Here is a 23,635-nt window from a genome sequence, read left to right as displayed (position 1 = left end):
TAGCAATACCAACAGCACTTACACTGAGGAGGGACTGGCAGATATTTATTTGCATTATGATCTACTCACATGCTTTAAAAATCTTGAGATAAGTTATGACAAATTCTGGTGAGACTAAATTATTCTGATTTCCACTGGCCATAAAAATATAAGAGGTGCACTGCTGTGCAGTTGACAATACTTCAGACCATGCAGCCCTACTATTCTATGATATGAAACTGAAGTATTAGATTCGGTTTATAACAAAGTCAAACAGAACGTTTTAAAAGATAGCAGCAGTTCAGATGATGATGCTTAGTGCATAGAAAGTTTCTTTTCTTGAAACTTTCTAGAAACAAAAGTACTTCCTCACCTAGTTAGAAAATTACTAGCATCATAGCACAGAAGAGATCAAACCACAATTACATTACTGGTTATAGAGGGAAGAGATAGGGATGGTTTCAGTAAGATGGCAGGCACTGCTCTTAGAGACTCTGTGTTCAATTAATCATCTTCCCCTTGGAATACATAAATTTTATTTTACAGATTGGAATCCAATATATTCTCTGCAACAAGGGACAGCTCTTTGTACTTATTTTAGACCTTTACCATCAATATCTGCCAGAAGTGTGAAATACAGCATAAGTGGCATAGAGGATCAATGCCTTCTGAAGTCCTCAATATCCATTGCTCAGATGTAAACATTTTCTTAAGTATCGAAGCCAACTGCATTTTAAAGCTTAAGACAACTTAAAAAGTGATAAAATACAGTGTAGATTACATTACACATACATAATTCTGGAAGACTGTTAACTTACAGTAAGAGAGATACTTTATCTTAATCATTGGCCTATATAAAAATAAGCACTTTAAAGAAGTGCACAGTTCCAACAACAGTAGCCAAGAAGAGACTGTATTCTAAGCTCAGAAGCTTGATGATAAAAATCTGCCTAGCAAGAGAACATTTTTATCTTATGCATAGCAACACTTCAGACAGACATGTTAATTTAAAAAAATCATGTCAATACAAAGGAAAAAACCCAACCTGATAGCAGAAATTGTAGAACCTTTTTTTTGTCTTGTTAGGGATTCTGCATTCTTTAAAGGATGACTACTTTTTCAGTTTTAAGGAATGGAGATCTTGTAAAGGGCTAAACTTAATCCCCAAATACTGCAACTGGGGGAGCTGCTAGGCTTTAAAATACCTGTGCCATGAAGTGCTGTGGCAGTTATTAGGTCAGATAGTTGACAAACTCAGGAATAAGAGTTTATTTTACTCATGACAAAGCAACTATTGTTCTCTTATAATGACTGAAACATGCACAGCAGTCATGTGATTATATGTAATTTCAGTTAACTTCTCACATTAAGATACTGTATGATTGTTAGATGCAGACAGGAGTAATAGCAAGTACAGTATTTTTACAAAACACCAAATTCATTTTTTTCTTTCGATATATTTTTGAAAGCTCTTTTACTGTTTAACCATTATTGTAACTAACAATTATGCAATTTGTCTGTATTTTATTCTATCACTGTTTCATGTAAAAATCGGCATGAATGTTCCAAATCTTATTTCCTGACACAACTCGAATGATTACAAATACCATGTCAAATATATCAAATTCTAAACAGTTTAAATCTGTCAATAGACAGCAGCTTAGGACACTATAATCACAAGCTTACAGTAGAAACAGCTGTCACAGTGTAAGATGCTGCTCCTAGGGAAGGTAGTTTCCTTTAAATCCACATACACCATTTCCCCTCTATCTTGTCTGGCCTTCCTGACTGAAGTTCCCGAGCAACCTAGTATATTCTTCATGGCCAACAACCTGAGCAGTTGCCAGAACAAACAAGAGAATGGGGGAGGGAGGAACAGAGAGCACGTATGTGTGCTCACGTGAGTGTGTTTAAAATGGAATGGGAAATGAGAAGGGAGATTCAAATGTGACAGATGGTGGCAGCATCCAAGTGCTACCTTGGGGCATAAACCAGATCTTGGTAGCTTCTTGCTGTTCATCAGCTACTTGTTACTTCCTCCTTGAAGGAGTTACTTCACAGTATGCAAGCCTCCCCTTCTGCTTCACAGCAGAGTAAGGCAGTTTAATTTCAATTGTTCTCACGGGTTAAGGGAAAAATCACACTGCTTTACACTGAAGTGGGTGAATACCAACAATTGTTTCTTGTAACTCAGCTGAGTGGTCAGTAAGACCTGATATAACACAGACAGTGGTCAAGACAGTACTGCTTATTTCAGCAGTGTACTTCTGTTCATGCAGAAGCCTACAGAACAGCTATCTGGACAAACCAAACAGATAATCTCTTTCACAGTCATATTCCTGGCAACAGTTTCCAGTATAGATCACAATTATAATTGCAGTAAACTGGTCAAATCAATATATCACAATCAAATCAAATCAAATCAATAATAGATCACAATTAACTTGCAGTAAACTGGTCAAATCAATTAATGCAGAAACACTGTTCCCAGGAATACACAATAGTATTGATCTGACCCTGAAGATTAACAAAAAGAGACAAAGCAGGTCCCTGGGTTGGAGAAAATGTTCTCCACGACCCCACCCACCAAAGACCCAGCTCCAAGGATTTCGGAATCTTCTCTAGTCTATACTAAGGACCTTCAGACACACTCAGCTATAACTGTTTAAAACATTACTTCTTCATTATTGGCTGCAACTATATTAGCAGTTTGATTCAGACCAATAGAGCAGCTTTGGAGAATTATGCACACTTACTGTTTTAGTCTGATTTTAGGAACACTTTCTGTGCATTAATGAGCTTCTTTCACAAGAAAGCCAAACTCTAAGATATGCTGAAACTATGCACCAAATACACGTCAAACATTAATAGCAACATACACCTGAACTAATAAATGGTCCTTCAGACAATCACATACATGGCAGGGATGCTTGGTCCTAAAAGTCGAACTGAATATGGTCCACAACAAAATCCCTAGGCCACATGCAGATTATACATAACCACCTCAGTACCAACTCACTGTCACTGTCCTATGGCACTGAGCTACCTGCTCATGCACATACAGTCACTGTCCTCCTCTTTGTTACAGCTTTCCAAGTAAACAAAATCCAGGAGTTGAGCTCAAAAGTCATCCCTGCTGCAGGTTAATGCAAGCTGCTGATTTGGGACTGATGTAGGTGATGCAGATTCTCACATTCACTTCCATGACTTTGCTGAAGGTTACTATGCTTATAGCAGTAGGGCACGGAATTGTATCCTCACAAATAGATTAGCTAAAGCCTCTGCATCAGTGTGCCTAGATTCCATGCAAAAAGACAAAACCCACCTAACGACTGGTTTCCTGCATGACATGTGGCATTTTGAACATACTTTATGATTAAACCACAGTAAGTCATACATTAAGCGTGGACAGTTCACACAACCTAACTGGTAGAGTCCAGACTGCAGACTGAAACCAGGCATCTAAAAAAACAAACCAAACCCCAACCAAAGTAAAATGAACTTTCCTCTGTTTTTTGTTTGAGGTTTTGTTTATTTGTTTTTGTGGGGTTTTTTTGGGGGGTGGTAGAGTTTGGCCTTTTTTTGGTTGTGTGTGTATATATATATATATTTAAATAATCAATGAGCAGCTTGTAATTGGGGTTTTTTAATCGCAGGAAAAATAAACAGAATTTTATATTATACAAATGCCAACATACTGTGTAAGTACATTTTAATTTTCTTAACTACAGTCTATGATTATTCTTCAAAAAAGCACTATCTCTGCATGCTAGGTGAGTAACTATGTGCTCTGGATCTACCCAGCTTTTCATAGAAATCAGATTATATGTACTTGAAAGACCTCATTTTGAAACATGCAGAGTAGTCTTGCTTGATATTTCTGTGAATTAGTATGTTGCTTAAAGCAACAAAAATAATTTCCATTTTTTTTTTCATTACCAGTTTTCTCTTAGCCACTATTGCCAAGAACTTGTAGTTGCATTTCACTTCCTGATCACAAAAGATTTAGATGCAGCAAAGGACATCACAGATAAGCCATTTTACACTGCTCAGGAGAAACATGTAAACAAATAAATGTTTTCTTGGCAATCCCTATTGAGACTTATGACAAACGATACCACTTCTCTATGTCATCATCATATGTTGTCTAGGCCATCAAGAGACTGGGCAAGAGCAATCACTTATCAACAGAGAAAGTAAAATGAGGTCCTTCCAAAGTTTGGAATAGATTGCATATAGAAAAATATTCCAAATTTTATTCTGGAATCACACATATTGCAGGAATATTTTGACTATGTATTAGTCTCTCACAATAACAGTTGCTTTTTAATGCAGTCTGGGTGCCAGAATATATTACATAAGCCTTTGCTTACACTTTGTACCATATTTCTTGCAAGGATAGTCACTTTGGACATATAATGTTCACTGATGTTCTGACACTGTTCAGTGAAACCTATAAAACACTGAATGCCTAACAAAGACTGTATCAATTCCTGCAGAACTGCAGAGAAGTTTAGATTTCCAAATTAGGCTTCCAAATAAAGACAAAATAATGTGTCTTCTAAGTGGGAACCACGACAACCGTTTCAAGGAGTGGTTGACATTTGAAGTGACTGTTAAAATGAGAGGGCTGTTTGAAAAGGTCTTAAGAATCAAGTTATTTCTATTGTTTTATAACCAAAATGAGGTAGGTCAGTTCTAGCATGAAAGCATTTAAGTATGTACCCTTCAGGATTTACTTCTTGTTTAGTCTCCAGTTTGAGGCTTTACCTCACACATAATTTGCACTCAGAACAAAACACTATTACAGGATTGTCTACAAATCCTACACAAATGGAGGAGGAATGAAGGCATTCTAACAAGAAGTCCCAGTATAAACATACCCACTAAATAAACTGACCAAACACATGGTAGCTACATTTGTGAAAGTTATACTGTCAGTATAACTTCCAGTGGTAGCGTTCAGCTAGAAGAGTGTTATTGAAAAAGCATCCTGAATAAGTATTTTCAAATATTTGGTATTTGGCCCTTTGTTACAAATTAACACGAATATCAGATAAACATACAAAAGCACATATCATCCAGTTCAAAAAAGATGCTTCATGTGAAGACAACTTATCCACTATGGTGAAATGCTAACAGCTTACATTATAAATTTATACAAAGCAATATCTCAGTTTAAAAAACCAAAACATTTAAAATTGTATCTGCTAGGAAACAAGTCAGACAAATAGGACATTATTTCACCAGTACTTAATATCACTGCTGAAAGATGCCAAGTATTTATTAAGAGTTCCAGAAAGCTGAAGAGATTAAAATTTGCACCACAACTTTAACTGGTGTAGTTGAATGATCAAGTGACCTAAAAACATAAAGCTCTACTGTTTTTAATCCAATAACATAGTAACTTAATTTTACAATAAGCTACTCTACATCCCTCAGTGCCTAGGCTGAAAATCATTATTTAATACCTGATGGGCTCTGTGCAGCAGAAGGAGTGGATGTAGAGCTTGCAGTCACTGAATCACAGCGCCCTGTACTCCCACTGCCACTGGAAGGTGATGGTGATGAGACTGGTGATGGATTGTGCTGATTTATACACTGGGCTACAGCAAAGCCTGCAAAACAGGACAATGAATTTTATGAGCTCCTAATAAGCTTGAAAGAGTTAACCTATGAGAAAGAGTAAAAGCAAATATTGCAAAGTGCCACTAATTTCATGTTGTGACCCAGGTGATGCACTCTCTTCCACCTTCATCTCAGAAGCCTGAAAATCTGAATGCATCTTACTGAAAACATACTACAAATGCTGATCAATGAACAAGAAAGTAGAGGTTAAGGGATTCAAAGCCTTTTAAAAAGGTTAAAGCTTAGAGCTTGTACCAACACTGAACACATAAAAAAAAAGTTCAGAAAAAAAAAAAAAAATAAAAACTTCAGAAATTATATTCACGTTCACTGTTGCTCCCCATATGTTGAAGATCCCTGTTTGGGATGACCTGCTAACTCACTTGTGATTAGACTCAACTTTGAACAAGTCAGGATATCACTCATGAGATTAAAACCAGTAACTTGCCCTTTACTGTATCTTCCAATTAGCAGTTGTTTTCCCCATTTGCTCTGATTTTTCAGCTGAATTTCTAACTTTAGAGTTTTCCTAGTTTTCTTCTTAAAGTCAATGGTTTGATCTTCAACCACATTGGTATTACAAAAATGCAGATGAATCAAAACCTTACAACTCCAGCATCTACTAGCATAGTAGCATTCTACCGTTAGAATGCTATGGAATAACCTGCTAGAATTCACAACATGCTCTCAAAGAAAAGTTCATGAACTGTCTTTCCCACACAAGTCCAGTGAAGACAACTACCACCTACACTGTTTATACTTCCTTGATCTTTTACTTTCTTTGGAAGATCGGACGCTGACCTCGGCAACTTTCCTCACTACAACATGCCCATGACAATGTCTCAATTTCATTCGCAAGGCTTTCCTTTGGCAAACATTCCTCCTAGCACTTACAAGCTTTTAGTCATCTCTACAGCTTTTGATAGCAAGCAGCTTTGTAGAAGTTGAAGTGCTTCTTACAGCAAAAGAAGTATCTTCAGTATGGGTTGTATGTCAGATGCCACACACAACTCTGCTGCTTTTGCAGCCCTCCTCACTCTCCCATGGTAAAGTATTAATGCAAAAAGTTTACTTTTTATTGTCAGTCCCCTGAATTATTGAAAGTAGCCATGATGTGCACTGTGAAACACCTAACAATATACTACTTGTTGCCTTCACTGCATAGTGGACACTGAAAAGTATCTGACAATTAGGTATGAGAAAGCAAATTCATCACAAAATTCTTTATTCTTTTATATGAGGAATTTCCTGTGGCACTAGATGGATGATTCACTCATTACAGAGAATGTCCTATATGGGGAATTTGCTGGTGCCATGCAGCAGGCAGCCAGTCAAAACTCAGTTTAAATGGGCTTGTTACAAAAAGCATATTAAGGCTTTAAACCACAGACTTGACAAGTCAGGAAAATGCTAGCAACACATACTGGCAGGTTGTGTTACAACCACAGAATGGATGAATAAGGAAGACACAGAAAAAACCTAACATAGTCCTGTTAATAATCTGATTTAATCTGCAGTTGCACCTCTTACCCTCTACCTCCCATGCTTATACTTATACTAGACTTAAAAGCATGTGCAGAAAACAATGCCACCTGAATTGCTGTAGTACTTGTAACACAGTTTTAGATGGGTGAATGCCACTTTTACCAAGCTTTTACCTTATTTTAAACTACAATTCATTGTGTCCAAGATGAACACCACTTGAAAGAATTAAATGACCACCATAGCAGGAGACATCTATTTTAGTTAAAAAACCAGAAGTTTGGTAAGCAGCTAATTTTTCTATAAATGTAGATAAATCCATATATTTCATTTCAGAAACCAAGCTAATTGATCTTTTACAATCATTTAAACTGAAGTTACACAGTGACGCCTGATTGTCTGCAAAAAGTTAACCACAAACTAAACTACCTCAAACGTGGAAGATTTCTATAGCACTCAGGGCCACCGATACAGTTTTTAATACAACAAATATGCATTGGGTTTCTCATACATACTTCATATTTTGAAATATCAGTTAGGATGGGAAACAAGGAATAATCAATGGACTTGTGACCACAGAAGTGAGACAAAGCTATCTGTTAAAGTGGATGAAACTTCGTTTTGGAACAGTTACTAAAGACATTGGTATAGAAGTGCTAACATCAATATATTTTGTTTCCCTTACAGTGCTGGAAAAAGTTGTACCCATCCAAGACATTCTATATCCACAAAAGATCTGCACTTCAAGGAAGGAGAAATCTTCCACCCTTACCAAAATACTAGAAATAGTAAAAGTAGTAAACAAGGTCTACTGTGACCACCATAGGAAAAGCTGGCCTGATTCAGCAAGATTGCCTGCCTAAAGGTTCTGCAGAACAGCACTCATGGATTCATGTCCTTACACTGAAGCATGTACATATTTTTTTCTCCCAATACAACTGCAGAGGAAGGATTTTGAGTGTGCTACAGGAAGGTAATTTAGATAGTAGGGAAATCTAAGTCTAAATCATTCAACATACTGTAACTGGGGAACTACTGACCAAGAACAAATACTCTAACCAGGAAACTCCTTCCAGAAATATTTACAAAGAAAAGGTGAGCAAAATTAATCGTGGCTATGGGAAGTGGAATAGCACTCCAAAGGTTAGTTACAAATATTTCCTTTCCAGTAGTCATCATCTTGCTTCAACATAATTTTCCATTTAAGATGCAGTAAAGGTGTTACTATAAAAGTATACCTTCCTAATTCCTTGGAGAATATCTTATTTCCATAATCACAACATTTCATAAGGCCGTGTTTCTTTCATAAAATACATATCATTTATCCTTTTGCCATGTTTTACATAACAACAGGAAAATCTACAAAACAGCATCTTTGCAAAGTGCTATTCTGCCTCAGAAACCCTGATGCACTTATTCAAAATTTAAACTTGTAGAGATTGTTTACATTTAAGAAACTCCATTACAACTTCATAAAACTGGAAAATAACTTTTAATGCAAAAAATGGGTTTGCTGCCAAGCAAAAATTTTTACAAAACGAATTGGTCACTTGCAGCAGGTATGGGCAGGAGAGCTTCAAAACTTCAATCAGCATTAAAAAATGGATTAAGTGACATTTTTAGTTTCCACAATTGCTGTGCAATGCCAATATATGACGGCTGTAGCTTTATTCACAGTTCTCACCAATCTAGTATACTTAGCAGAGTAGTTTCAAGTCCAGGGACCAGAGGACTTAATCCTTTGCCATGGCTGATACTCCTTATGCCTTGCCACCACATCCTCATTATGAGTGATACTTTGCTGAGACTGAATTTAATTTGATTGTCCTTTAATGCACAAAGGAGCTCTAATATTAAAGTATGCCACAATTTCTTCCATCAGCTAGAGAAGTCTTTTCTCCAAGTTGAAAGAAATTAGAATAGTTACTGTGGTTCAGCTGGCATGAGAGCGCTAAAGTATATGTCAGCATTAAAACACAAGACTTGAGAATTCTCAGTCTTAGAATGTGCTATTTTGTAGTTTTTTTTTTTTTAACCAAAAAAAATCCTTGTAAATAGTAAACTCCGCAAATGGTAACAGTCAAAGATTGTTTTGAAATCTGTCTCTCACTAAGAAAAGAGTCTAACTAGCAGACCTGCATATTTAACTCTGTTTCAATGGTATTTTTCATTTCTGGCACACAAGCAGTAATTCATATTGCATAAATCAATTGAGTTGTATCTTCTGTAATCTTCGTGCTGTCAAGCTACCTTAATAGGGCACTTCTGCTTGAATACCTCTGCACAGAAATCATTTAGTTCTACATTATTCCGATGATGACAGGAAAATTACTATCTAGTTCATAACCCAGAATTCTGATGATCAGGCAATATAAATATGTTTAAAAAAAGGCCGCAGAGTTAGGTTTTTAAAAGCAGCAGTCATAACTAAATATCAAATTTGAACTGGATCAAAGGATATTAATTAGAAAAGACAAACTGAGGTGATAAGCTGAGTTCGCAGTTATCCTCCAATATTCTTGCACAGAACAAAACCCCTTTCAATATACTTATAGGCTATAAAAGCAACTGTATCCTAGAATTACTGAGCACGGGACACTTCAACTATCTCACACTGGAAGAAACTTAGTACTACTTAAGTAAAGTATCCCAATCTGATGTTCCAAGAGTAGCTATGTTTGACGATGAACAGGAAAGGGTTGATCAGAGTCCCGCAGTACAGTTCCAAAATAACGTGTATATGACATTCAGATCTGCTGAGCAATCTAACATCACAGAATCAGTAACAAGTGCAGATGCCCATCAGCTGTGAATGTCAAGGTCAGGACTTTGATCAAAAGGGTCTGTTTTCTTACTGTGGATGGAGAAGGCAAATAAAAGGTTACACATGTTTCAATAATGCATTCATATTACTAATTTAAAAAATAATCTATGATTTACATCCTAAGAAAAGCACATCATTTTTTACAGAGTATAATATTCTTTTAGAGTGAATAATATTTGACAAAACTAAAATAAATTTTCTTCACATAAATCTGAACAATCTTAAACACTGCTTAAATAACTCTTAGGCTTTGTTTAATTTTCCTATCCCCAAGAAGTGATGCAACTTTATATAGAAATCTCACCTACATTTTCTTTGAAAGGGTTGCAAAGCTATTAAAGACCATTTTTTTCCTCTGGATTTTAAAATTAAGGTAGCTATGCAATGGCTAATATTAATAAAAAGTTTTTTTACAACTTTCCCCCTCCAAATCTTATCATCATCATCATCTTCTAAGATATTAACAATGGAGAAAAGAGTAAGAGATCTATTGATTAATTTTGCTTTCCAAAATACATTTTCTCAGTAGGAAAGCGACCACACTTGTTAAAATATTTAGATGTATGTTTTGCAGGAAACTGTTAAAATTTTCTTTAAGACACACCAAGCATATAAAACTCAGTATACAGCTGGGATTTGAAACTAATATTTGAGTTTGCTTGGGGAGGAAGTGATTATTTACTTTCAATATGAGACCTATGTTCAAATCTGCGTGTTTCTTTGAAAACAATGTAATTATTTACATAAAGATGCTTCAAAAGCATCATACAAATACATAGCTAATATTTACAATGGTGAACAGTACAGCCAACTCAACTATCCCTAAATGCTCTAACACGCTGGCAAAAGGCTTTTACCTAAAATAGACCCTGAAGTATATTGATGGTCATGACTTCATGATGATAAAATTGATCAAGTGAAGGATTTTGCTTCTGTTCTTTTCTGATAAGAACTGCCATTTATCAGGCCACTGGGGATGGCTATCTCATCTCATTGTATTTGCATAACCTGTACTTTTTAAAAAGAGTATTAACAGGGATGTTCTGAAGCATGGCCTGTATATTCTTGTCAGCTTTCATCAGTCTTGCACAAAATTTGGTTTTAAGCTATAACAACCCTCATCCTCTCCCCCCCACATATCAAGCAGTGCTTTCAAAGCATATTTTAATGTTGGACCATGAAACAATAAAGCAAAGTGAAGCACAGTTTAAGTACAATAAGTTAAATGTATGCTCTCTTAGTGAAATATGTAGAGCTTTAGGTAAGCACTACAGCAGAAACTGAACCAGTAAGTGTTCTTGAAAATTCTAAATTCATTAAGAAGAGGAATCAGGGAATTGACCAATAGTAGTACTAGAATTCTTCAGAGTGAAATTTGCAGGAGGGTAGAAAACATTTATATCATTGTCAATTTATTGAAAACCATGCTGGATGTACAGTACTGACAGCTAACATGGTCCTATTAAAAATGTGATTAATCTTCTAAAAATATTGCCAAAACTCTAGCTCTCCTTTAAATCAACAAAACACACCATCATCAAGGGAAATCATAACTTGTTTCTTACAAGTACAACCAAATTAACAGACTTTGAGCTTTGCAGAACTCTTAACCACTTAAAAGCCGTAGCATTATGAATACATGAAGCTAGTAATTTTACTGTACCTTGTTCCATAATTTTTTATTTTACAAGGCAAAAAATCTTCCTCAAAGTAAAAATCACTCCAAGCCTGATTAAGGGATAAACACAAATAGCTTCCCATGAAAATCACTCAGAAGGAAGCCTCATTATTAGGAATTATTATTAGGAATTATTATTATTATTAGGAAGCCTCATTTATTCATTAGTGAAGACAAGGGGAGAAGTAAGAGGCATTTGATAGTTATTTTGTAATCACATGTAAAACATATATCAATTTTTGTTGTATTACTGGCTATCATAAAATGTATTTTAAAAATGCAGCATTTGAAGTACTTCATGTTCTGTGACTGGTTTCTCATACTTGGTATTAAATAAAAGCTTCAGAATACTTTTTTTTTTTGTCTGGATTTGCATGTGCATACAGTGGAAGCCTCCATTTCCTGGAATTCTAAGTAAGTATGTGGTTGTCTGAACAAACTAACACATTGCACTAGCCCCAGTTATCTCCCCCCTTCAAAAAGAGGAGAACTAGTAGATCAAGTCACTTGTTCTGAACACAAACACACTCTTCTTTGAGAAGTTTGATTCTGAAACGGTTAACACTGGCATCTTTTCAAGCACACCTTTTCCATGGAATTAATGTCAAATAATGAAATATATTCTCATCATACAACATACTCTTGAAAAAACCCAACCAGCAATATAAATGCTTTTATGATTCTTGTCCCCCAGGCTCAGGATTCAAGCAAGCTAAGCTCCAATTTAATCCCTAAGGCAGTATACCATCTGGTTTCTAAGTAGGGCATTTGAAGTTTGAATGACATTTAAAGAGAAATGCTGAGTTTTGTGAAATGATTGGCCACTGCATTCTTTTGTGTAATACAGCAAAATTAAGTACTTGCAAGCAGTATGAAATTCAACTTTAAAATGACTCAATCCAAAAGGAGAAAAGTTCACCATCTGGAAAAAAACTCTGCAGAGAAGTCAATTTGTGAAGGAGACATTAAGGAGACAAAACATCAAAAAGCTTATTGATTTAGAATAATTCCTTTAATTTCAATTACAATTTAATGTTTTAAGAGTAGCTGTGGCCCTTTTCTGTCTTGCTAGGTAAACGAAGCAGTGCACAGTATCCCAGCTGTTTTTACAAACTGGCAAGAAAATTATCATAACCAAATTAAAGAACCATGCACAACTGACAGATGTGTTGCATAAATATTGAGTATGCAAAACTAACTGAATTTCTAAAGGAAGGCAAAATATTAAAACATTTCCAGTGTATTTGGAGAAACTGCCACAGATGTATTGCTCACAATGTATCTGGAATACACCCCCAGGTTTCTCTAGGAGTAAATTTTTCCATAAGCCTCATCCTGGAGTTGTGTGTTCAGAAACAGATCACAGTAAGATTTTAATTGCTTATACAAGTTACAGTGCAGCTTTTGCAGATAAAAATCACCAAGCAGAAACTGCTTGATAAGGAATGCTAATCTTACCTGGAACTTTGTCAACAGATGCAAAAACAGAGCGTTGTACTGTAGGATCACTGCTACCACGTCGTGACTGATCATAAAATCTAAATGGAAGGTGTTGGGCTGTAGCTGAAGAGCTGTGTCCAAAACCCATAACAACTTCAGTTGTAGGCTGAACAGGAAGATCCAGGAGTGCTATGTTTAATCACAATTGATAGTTTTTTGTTACTCAAAAATACATAAAAGGAAGAGTAGGTGAAAAAAAAATTTGATAGCTTGCTCAGAATCTTAAGACTAAACCAGATTGTTTAACATAACATGCCCACATTTACCTCTTAATGATGGTTACAATTGCATTGGAAAAGAAGAAACACAACATTTCTGGCAACTTTTTCTACCATTGCTGTCCACACCATATTCACACTAAGGAAGCCTCAGAATACAGTGGAGGAGAAAAAAAATAAGGATTACAGTAAGCTCCTTGTATTAAACAAGCCATAGGAGTAATTTAACAAAACCTCCAAACCTTCTGTTTCTTCCTGTACAAGTAAAGTCATTCATTAGTTACAATTGAACACTGCTGAAAGCCATTTAAAGAGACAATCTGCTTTAAACTGGCAAAAGAATGCCTTTGCATTACCATTCAACATAAAATTTTAATATCAAAATAGACCTGTATTAACCTCAAACTTGCTTTGAATTTTTTTAACATGAAGCAAGCCATAAAAGCATGACATCGCTATTTTGTAAACACAAAGCATAAAACTTCTTAGTTAGCTTCCTACAGAACCATAAGACACTAAAATAACATTAAATCATCTATAATCAGAATAATTCTCTGGCCAACTCAATTTCAATACCAGCTATGACTCTGATTAGTTAATTACTGCTCTTGGACAATCCAAGATAGTCGTTTTCTCATTTGCAAACTTATTTTTCCTTCCTGTATTTCCAAGTTTCCTTTTCTGTACTCATTAATTTATTCAGTTTACTGATAAGCTTCAATTCATTCTTCAATTTATTCAAGTAATATTTTAATCACGTTTTGCTGTTTACTCAAATTAACTCTCCTTCATCTTTACGCATGCAAGGCCTCCAAACACAGAAAACTAGCTGCTGATACTCCACTTAAGATTTTGGATTGCTCATCACCACCACATCCAAGCATTATCACCAACATCATCAGGACTCCATCCAACTCGGGACTCAGGCAAGCTGAGCTCCAATTTTGTCCTAAGGCAGTAGAACATCTGCTTTTTAAGTAGGGCCTTTGAATTTTGAATCACTGAATCACAATTAAAGAGAAATGCTGAGTTTTGTGAAATGGTTGGCAACTAGGGGTAACACACAATTCCTTCTTTTTCATCCTTTCTTTGGTGTGTCTATCATTAAATATGAAAACACATATTTTACTCCAATAAAATCTATTGCTTGGAAACTAGACGCTGGTTTACAGTTTTCTATGGCACACTACTAAGATTTTTCTAACACATCCTTATGTTACAGAGTGACTTGCTATGACATACAAGTCTTGTTTCTCAGAATCATTTCAAAATAGCTATTCACCTGCTATTCTCTGCATTTTCATACGACGAGCTTGGATACGGCCTTTTGCAAGACGTTGTTTTGCAATAATGCAGCGAATGTGATCAGAAAAAATAAATGTAGCTTGAAGGATAGGGAAGGGCTTAGAATGAGGACTTGAGGCAGGCTTATGAATTATTATGTTCAGAGCTCTGCTGTCATCCTCTACTCCCGTCACCTGCATATCCTAAAGAGAAACAGAAGGCAAGTAGCTAATGAAAAAGTTAACATTTTTAAACTACAAATCAACATTGAAAAAAAAAAAATTAAAAAACCCAACAACAACAACAACAACAACAAACAACCCATAAAAAAACATTTAAAAAACCCCATGGACCACATGCTCCACTAAAGCTCTTAAAAAAGGTTTCCATGTTTAAAAATGGGACTATGCAAGTTGTACAATGTTGGATTTAATTGTTCAGAAATTGGTACTCAGAGATTAAGTCAGTTTAAAACTCAATTAAGTTGTCTGAGCATAGCGAATTTTCAGGAAATAAAGTGTGGGCTAAGGCATGAAAGAAACATAAATGAGAGAAACTCCTTAAAGGTTCTGAAATCAATTGGATAAACACGGATCTTTTTGAAGTTACAACCTGTCACCTTCCCTACCCGTGTAGGAATAGGAAAACTGTAGGTGAGTTCATTACTGTGGCACTTAAGGAAAGTGCTTGGGGCTCAATCCTACTTGTATATGATTTCAGTGTTCAAACGAACAGAGCCCAATATATATTGGGGAAGTTACCTCATTTTCAAGTGGCCTCTAGTTAGCTATGAAATTTCTTCAGAAAACCACAAATAGTTTAAAAGGCAGGAACTAGGAAAAACACTAGTAACAGAAGAAACAAGTAAGCATGGTACAGAGCTTAAACATGTAAGCCAGTATTGGTATTACTGTTTTTCCAACAAATGTAGATGTTCAGTAATCACCCAGATTAAAACTTCTCTTACCTGCAAAAGGCCAGCAAACTTGACTACTCCCCATCCAAGTCTGGCAACATCTGGCTCAACCAAACTCATCTGGTAAATATCCACAGCCAGGAATCTTTGAACTTGACCCCCATCCTTTGTTATGACCGTACAAGCAATGAGATCACTATTATCTGAGGGAAGAAAAAAAAGTTACATAGCTACTGAAGTTAAAGATTGTGGGTTTTGGTTGTTTTATGTAACATAAAATATTCAAAGTGTAATCATCTTTACAACACATGTTTAAAGTTATTCAAGGGTTTTGTTTGGTTTGGTTTATTGGGGGACAGGGGGGATGCTTCGTTTTTTTTAACATATGTATTTTGCATTTCCTTACCGTATTTATATTTACATAGAAAGGGCAGGAAATATTTTAACAGGAGTGGTTCAGATATCTTACAAGCTACGTGTAAGATGTATATTAAATGCACTCTGCTTTCTCTTACCACCTGCATTACTGTTTAGTATAATATGTCACTTCATTTCAGGGGTGACATTGCAGCAGTGTTGATTTCTCTAAGTGGAAGTCTCAAAAAGTCTTGTCAAAAGACCAGAGATGCAGTCCTATGCCACTGCAGGCAACGACATCTACCTCACGATAAACTTAGGCTCCATTCTGACAAGAGCTACATTTCTACAGGTCTGAAAAGTGACTATTCTGACTGTTGGAAGCCTTTCAACTTCAAGGCTATATGGACTCTCCAGGTAAACTGTTTCAGGTTTTTGGCAATATCTGTTAAATTAGGTGACATTTTTCCCATTATCCACCCATTTTATTAATTTATATTGAATAAACATATTATCTCTTAACCATTACTCTAGGACCCCCTCAAACAAGCCTGAAAATACAGATCTCAAGAAGTAAATACACCAAATACACCATTCCCTTGATCCTCCTGCATCTCCTCACTGCACCTGTTCCAGTTCAAACCCATCATTTTTAAAAAGTGTTTAAATCACCTTCTTTACACCAGCGGAAGTCTACTCAGCACCCCATAAACTAGCACTGACACCTCCTAGCAAATATTTGCTAAACTTACTAGAGTTGTTTTTACCTTTGCTTCAAATTCATTTTTTCATTCATATACTTAATACACACAGATCTCTCCTCTCTCTTATCTAGTGCAATTTATTACAAGTAAAACATTCTGTGAACATGCATGCTGTCCTACCAAGTTAATGATTTTTGCAATTCTTGATGGTACTCCACATAATCTGATGGATGTAGCCAGCTAGGCTGCAGCACTTCTATTTTCTGCGATAGTTTTGACTGGGTTTTGGGTTTGTCTGGGTTTGGGGTTTTTTTTGTGTTGGTTTTGGTTTGTGGTTTTTTAGGATATAAACTATCCAACTTGAAAGCAATGAGTTCCATATTTTGCTTCTACCTTATCCATGATTCTTCAACACACTCATTCTCCTTAGCACTCTCATTCCTTAGTGTTGCTAAGGTATTGATAGACTCAGCAGTTTGGAGTTATTAATTCAAATAGCTTTTCCGAAAATGAGGGTTCAGTATAGGCATCAGGTGCTATTAAGATGTATGAGGCTTTTTTTCCCTCCTATTCCATGTGCACATACTATTTTTAAGGATGCTGTATTTTTAGACATGTGTCTATCAGTTTGATAAATGTGTCATTTACAGTAAGGCAAGTATCTTTCAATAAGGCTGCCTTCTTATTCAGATTTTTTATATTTATCTGAAGGGAGCTATTCTGGCACAGAGAATTCAATGTATCTCTAATACTTACAGCCATATCTCCATACTGAACACTGATGTTAGGTGCTCTTGTACCTGAAACCCAGCTGTAGTATTTTTCACGTTATTTACACAATGCATTAAAAAGAATCCTGCTAAATTTCAACTCTACATCCGGTATCCAAATTAAAACAATGAAAAAATATCTGACTACTATTTTTCTCCTCTAGTTTCCCACGGAATAAGCTAACTCTAAAAATAAAAACTAGAAGAATTAGCTAAACGGATAGGAATGAGACTGCAGGTTATATAAAACAGTAAAACTTAAATTTACTTATCCAAACACCTAAACAAGTAGTTAAGTAACAAGCACTGTATTTCATACTAGAAACACCTGTGGGATAGATATAAGCTACAAGTGGAAGCATACACAGCTCTTTGCAGGGCAGGTCATACAGCTAGGGACAACAGCCACAAATTATGGTTTGGGAGGCGGAGAAAATTTTTTTGTGTGTAATACAGCACAGCAGGATATCCAGAAAGGTTGTGGGATTCCTATCACCAAAGGTTTTCATGTTTCAAAAAACCAAAACAGTCCTTCCAAAAATCAACCTCCTATCTGCCCCCAAGCCCCCCTCCACCCCAGTGAAGACGTCCCTTCCAACTAACATTTCTGTGATTCTACCAATTACCCTTCACCAGAAGAATCCATTCAAAATTGAGTGGTAGGAGAGAAAGGGAAGAAAAGTGGAACCCTAATACAATTAAAAGAGGATAATTAATGCTAATCCAGTGTGAATTTAGAGTAAGCTTTTGAACTTTGAGAAAACAAGTTTAATCAATAAATACAACACTGCTACTTTTCTGCAATACATACAGGACGTGATTCATGAGGATTGATTGCTATTACCTTCTCATATGCCCTGGAAGGCTCAAGAAATCTATACAGGATTGGCAAGTATTAATATAGGAGCCTATGGGAGATTTATTTCATTTTAAAGAAACTGAGACACCAGGTAGTAAACCACAGGAGACCTAAAATGGCAATGTAGGTTATGTTTAGCCAAAATAATCCTACTCCAGTATTATTGTACCAATTACATGCTAATAATATTCTAAAACAATAAAAGATTATATATACATTAAATGCATCAAAAGCTCCATCTAAATTTTTGATCCAAAAGTGTATCTGTATTCATATATATTTTACACATACACATCTAGAAGTGGTAACAGAGGTATAGATCCAATACATCCCTCCAGAAATTACTAATACCTAAATTATTCCCCCTTTTTGTTTATAACTGGAAAGCTTAAAGTTATTATCAGTGTTTCTACATCATGGGAAAACAGGAATAATGCAAGTGTCCTTTATTCTGAACTGCTCTGTGAATTTAAGCATTAAACACCTGAACATATTTGATTGTTTTCAAATGTGCAATGTTATGTACATCAGGGAATGAAAAACAGAGAAAGAACTATAGCCAGGATTTAAATTCTCTCAGAGATGTGGAATTACAGTTGATAACAAAGTGAATGTATTCTACAATAAAATGGCAGACTTGATCTCTGAATGAACAATGGGGTAATACCTCTGCTTTACACTGGTGTATTGCTGGGCCAGCTGAGGTACACACGGTTTTAAGGAAGCAGGCTGAAAGACACTGGCAAGACCACCATAACACACACTGTCATGAGAATTAAAAATACATATTTTTTTAAAGCAAAAAGCATAATAATTCAACTAATTTAGCTTAAAGAATACCTGGGAGGCAGGAAGACTTTAATTCATAATAAATAGTACAAACAGCTAAGAAATTTAACATTGGGCCAAGGCAAATGACAAAAGCTACAAATGGCAGCAGTTCCACGGTGAAAAAGAATTGACTGATGAAACTAAACAACTGGTAGTCTGGTCCTTCATGGGACAAAGTTTCTAATCAAGAATTAATGTTTTTCTAGGAATACACTTTGGTTCAAACAGAACTATCTTCAGGGAAGTCATCTGTAATGCACAGGACATACGCAATTTTTTTTCCAAGCCATAAAACCAGAATAAAATGAGAAAACCCCCATGAATATAGCTATTAACTGAGAAGGAATTAATTCTCAAACAGTGGATATGACTAAACAAGGATGTGCTTACTACGTTGGCCTATCCTCTATACTGCATAAACTCTTTTTGAAGCGGTTTCCAATAAAAAGCATAAAGTGTTATCAGTGTTAATGAGTCCTTAAGGCTTTCAGCATTTACAGATGTGTTTCAAAACAGGACTCCGGAACATGTCTAGCTACTTCTAAAATTGGGACCCTTTGTTTATTATTGCCTCTTTCATTCTTTAATCCAGTTAGTCAGTCAACCTGAATTCCTGGAATAGCCCTTTTCTTCTCAGGATGTGAAGAAACAGGATTTTGACCTCTCCAAATACATAAGGTGAGATTGTTGAATTTTGCAGATAATCTGTTGGGAGATTCTCAGCATATAGGCCACAACACCAAATTGAGTTGTGAAATTCTTAAATACTTGGTTTTGTTCAGTATTTATACACTTTTAGTGCAACAGCAAGCAGATCAAAATACTTGGAATTACAAAAATGCAAGTACTTAAGGTCTCAAAGGGCAGAAGCTGTTTCCCAGATCAGAAACTTTTCATTTTAGATGTGACAAAAACTTAATGTATTACTGTAAATGTTTATCAAAGAACAGAAAGGAAAATTACTCATTTATTAGGCAACTGTTACAGGCATCTTTTGAGTTTATACAACTGAATGTACCCCATTTACATGGCTGTTTCTAGTTCACAGCTGCTGAAGGGTCACAAGCTATAGTCACACTTTATGACAAAAACAGAAGAGAAAGTGTGGTTAAACACATTTCCAGTGAACTGATCTGAGAATACTTACAGCTATGCTATGAAAACAGTTACAGATACCCAACCACATTTAGATGAAAGAATTTCAAGCCCAGTAAACTTCAGTACTATTGAAATTTGATCTGGGGATTAAAATGAACCACAGGCGGATTGGCTCACTGATGTGACACTGCTGCAAAAAAGTAGTGGCATTTTTGCGATTAAACAGGAATGCTTAATTTTTCCTCATGCAAAATGAAGTTTGTAACCAGTTTGGGGACTACACCTCCAAGACATGGATTCAAGATTTCTCTGGATTTTCTCCAAGAAAAATATAACTTTTAAGAAACACAACCTAGGAAGAAGAGTTCAGAGACTTCAGCTCCTTGAAGTGAAGAAGATTTAAATTAGGTGAAAATACTGCATCAACACAGGCAACTATTTGCCTGGAAAGACTGTATTATATGAAGTCTTTACAAAGACAACAGCTACTTTAGGAGATGGTCTAAATGTACCTGACCTGCCTCAGGACTTTAGTAATTTTATAATTTACAGTCATCACAATTCTAGAAGTCATCTACAGACATTAAAAGCTCTTAGAGAAAACTTTTAGAACTTTCTGTGCATAGCTGGCAGTCCAAGACAAAGAGTAGGCTGCAGATAGTTAATGCACCACCTCCCACTCTACATAAAGAGCTTTTCCCAGCACCATGTAGCCCATTTGGTACAATATTCTGCTTTACTACTTACTATGACAGCCTTCAATTGCAAAGAACTTATTGCTTGAATTGTCTCAAGATTGTCACAGGTACCAAGTTGTTAAATACAACTCTAGCATTTGCTCCTACAAGGCCTGTGTATTTAAAAGTATTTCATGCCAGTACTTAAGTCTAAAAGAGACAAGATCAGTAGCACAAGTAAAACATTAAATAATTAACCATTAGCAGACAAACAAAACAGTCCAATTAAGCTCTTTTACATTATCACCAATATATGTATATGATTTAGGCACCACACATACTACAGATGAGTTATGCCACAAAGTCCAGAAAAAGTATTGCCTCCTGATGTTGTTCAGGAACAAGTGGATGTTGGCATTTAGGAAGAATATCTGCTGGAATTTCTTATAAAAGATGGGATTTCCTCTCAGATGCTTATCAACTTTTAAGCATACTGAACATATTCCACCTTCTTGTACCATGTGTGCTAATACTCACCTACTAGTGTAGGATAGCAAAAAAATTTAGTTGTATCAAGAAACCTTCACACTCATCTCGGTTTTGTGACTATCTGGAAAATCCTCAAGACTAGTGTTTACTAACACCTACAGTGATGCAGGAAGACAAAACCAGATACGATATTCTCTTCTACAAATCATAAACCTAGAATGACTACCTATTTCTGCTCAAATTGCATTTTTCTTAACGTAAGTGTATACATAATTCTTTCACATATATGTGTGTGTGTATAAAAACCAGATGCCTTTAAAAAGGTGGGGTTTTTTGTCTATTACATGCATTATAAAAATAGTAGAGAAGTATACAGGGAAATAAGCTGTCATTTCAATTTATCTAAACCCCACATGATTCTGCAAAAAATGAGAACTGGTAAAAAAGTTCATTTTCAGCTTGTAATGAGTATCTGGATTTTAACACTGGCATAAAGTTCAGAGAGATCAGTTTTCAAATCAATAAATCCAATTCACTGATGTTTGCTTTGCCATTATGAAAACAATGTCAAAAGCGAAGCATCTAGTTGTGACATTAGGGACAGAAAAAAAAAAACTGCAATGCATATAAACTTCAGTGCCTGAGGGATGACAACACTGAACTGAACAAGCTCTAGACTGATTATGTTATTTTGCTGTTATTGTAGTCAGACACCAGAGGGAAAGACTCTGTGCAAGAGAAATCACACTTGACAAATCTCTCAAGCTGGACAGAATCTAATGAATTCCTGAATATGACATTCCAGAGAGCAAAGAAGAAAAACTTCTGAGGAGAAAACTTTTCTGAGAGGAAGTATCTGCAGAAGCATGAGGAACAAAGACTTTGTTTGACATGCAGGTCTTCATAACAGGAGAGTAGCCTGGAACAGTTAATTTTTTATCAGGAAAAGTACGCTTGACTTCTCTGAAATAGTTTCTTTTTAAGCCAATACATCACTTTTACAGTAATAAGGAAATGCTACTCATTCACCTCCGAAAAAAAAGCTTAGTAACTGTATACGCTAAATCCTCCAAAGCACCTGTTGAACTTGGAAAATCCTTGTACTTCACTCAGAGAAGTGTCAGTACATAGGAAATCAGGGGAATGGAAATCAGTGTGTTAAACAGCATTACCCTTCACAGACTAGGCAACTGAAAGACTATGCAGAAGCATTTGCACCAAGCATGCAAAAAATCAAGCATCTATCTAGGTGTTCCCAGGAAGTACATTTGGTTGAAATCAGAGGACATATCTCTGGTCATACACCTGCACTACATTCTGGCTTACTCCCTTTTCCTCAAATACAATAACATACTTAGGAATGAGATACACAAACCCCAAACATCAGTACTTTGGAAAGAAAACTAAACAAAAATCTCTGTTATCATACTTAACCTAGTCTTGAAATTAAGTTATTTTCAAATATTCATAAGAATTAAAAGCTAAAAATTTCAGTGTTATCTACCCATAGTGAAATCTCTTACTAAATTATGGAAGGAAGCTTTCATTTGTCTGGTCAGTTTACATTAAAATTAAATGCTACTTATGCAAGTAAGCTGAACTGGATAAGGACTCAACAGGTAAGTTATATTCCTTGAAAGATTATTTAATAGAAGAAAAATTTATATCAAAGAATCATCTGGGTTGGAAAAGACCCTGAAGATCATCCAGTCCAACCATTAACCCAACACTGACAGTTCCCAACTCCACCAGATCCCTCAGCGCTGGGTCAACCCGACTCTTAAACCCCTCCAGGGATGGGGACTCCCCCCCTGCCCTGGGCAGCCCAGCCCAACGCCTGACAACCCGTTCTGGAAAGAAATGCTTCCTAATATCCAGTCTAAACCTTCCCTGGCGCAGCCTGAGGCCATTCCCTCTTGTCCTATCGTTTGTTCCTTGGTTAAAGAGACTCATCCCCCCTCTCTGCACCCTCCTGTCAGGGAGCTGCAGAGGGCGATGAGGTCTTCCCTCAGCTTCCTCTTCTCCAGACTAAACCCCCCAGTTCCCTCAGCCGCTCCCCAGCAGACCTGTGCTCCAGACCCTGCACCAGCTCCGTTGCCCTTCTCTGGACACGCTCGAGTCATTCAATGGCCTTTGTGTAGTGAGGGGCCCAAAACTGAACACAGTAACTGAGGTGCGGCCTCACCAGTGCCGAGCACAGGGGTGACATCCCTTCCCTGTCCCTGCTGGCCATGCTATTGCTGATACAAGCCAGGATACCACTGGCCTTCTTGGCCACCTGGGCACACTCCTGGCCTATGATGAAAATCTCCTTTTAACATCTACAAATACCTGGGGGGGG

General features: G+C 36.3%; 1 protein-coding gene across 5 annotated transcripts in view; it reads right to left on the bottom strand.

The window, feature by feature from the left end:
* CLEC16A (C-type lectin domain containing 16A) overlaps nucleotides 1-23,635 on the bottom strand; it is an 80,807-nt gene that overhangs the window by 9,987 nt on the left and 47,185 nt on the right. For all 5 annotated transcript variants that reach the window (XM_026858654.1, XM_026858657.1, XM_026858655.1 and 2 more), the window contains 4 exons: nucleotides 15,561-15,712; nucleotides 14,592-14,796; nucleotides 13,050-13,220; nucleotides 5,451-5,597 (listed from right to left, as the gene is read on the bottom strand). In XM_026858654.1, the coding sequence (XP_026714455.1) occupies nucleotides 5,451-5,597; nucleotides 13,050-13,220; nucleotides 14,592-14,796; nucleotides 15,561-15,712 (675 nt within the window). The remainder of the gene's footprint in view (nucleotides 1-5,450; nucleotides 5,598-13,049; nucleotides 13,221-14,591; nucleotides 14,797-15,560; nucleotides 15,713-23,635) is intronic.

The sequence above is a fragment of the Athene cunicularia genome (assembly GCF_003259725.1).
Source record: "Athene cunicularia isolate RWA chromosome 14 unlocalized genomic scaffold, athCun1 chr14_part1, whole genome shotgun sequence".
Lineage (NCBI taxonomy): Eukaryota > Metazoa > Chordata > Aves > Strigiformes > Strigidae > Athene > Athene cunicularia.
This window is presented reverse-complemented; position numbering and strand designations above follow the sequence as displayed.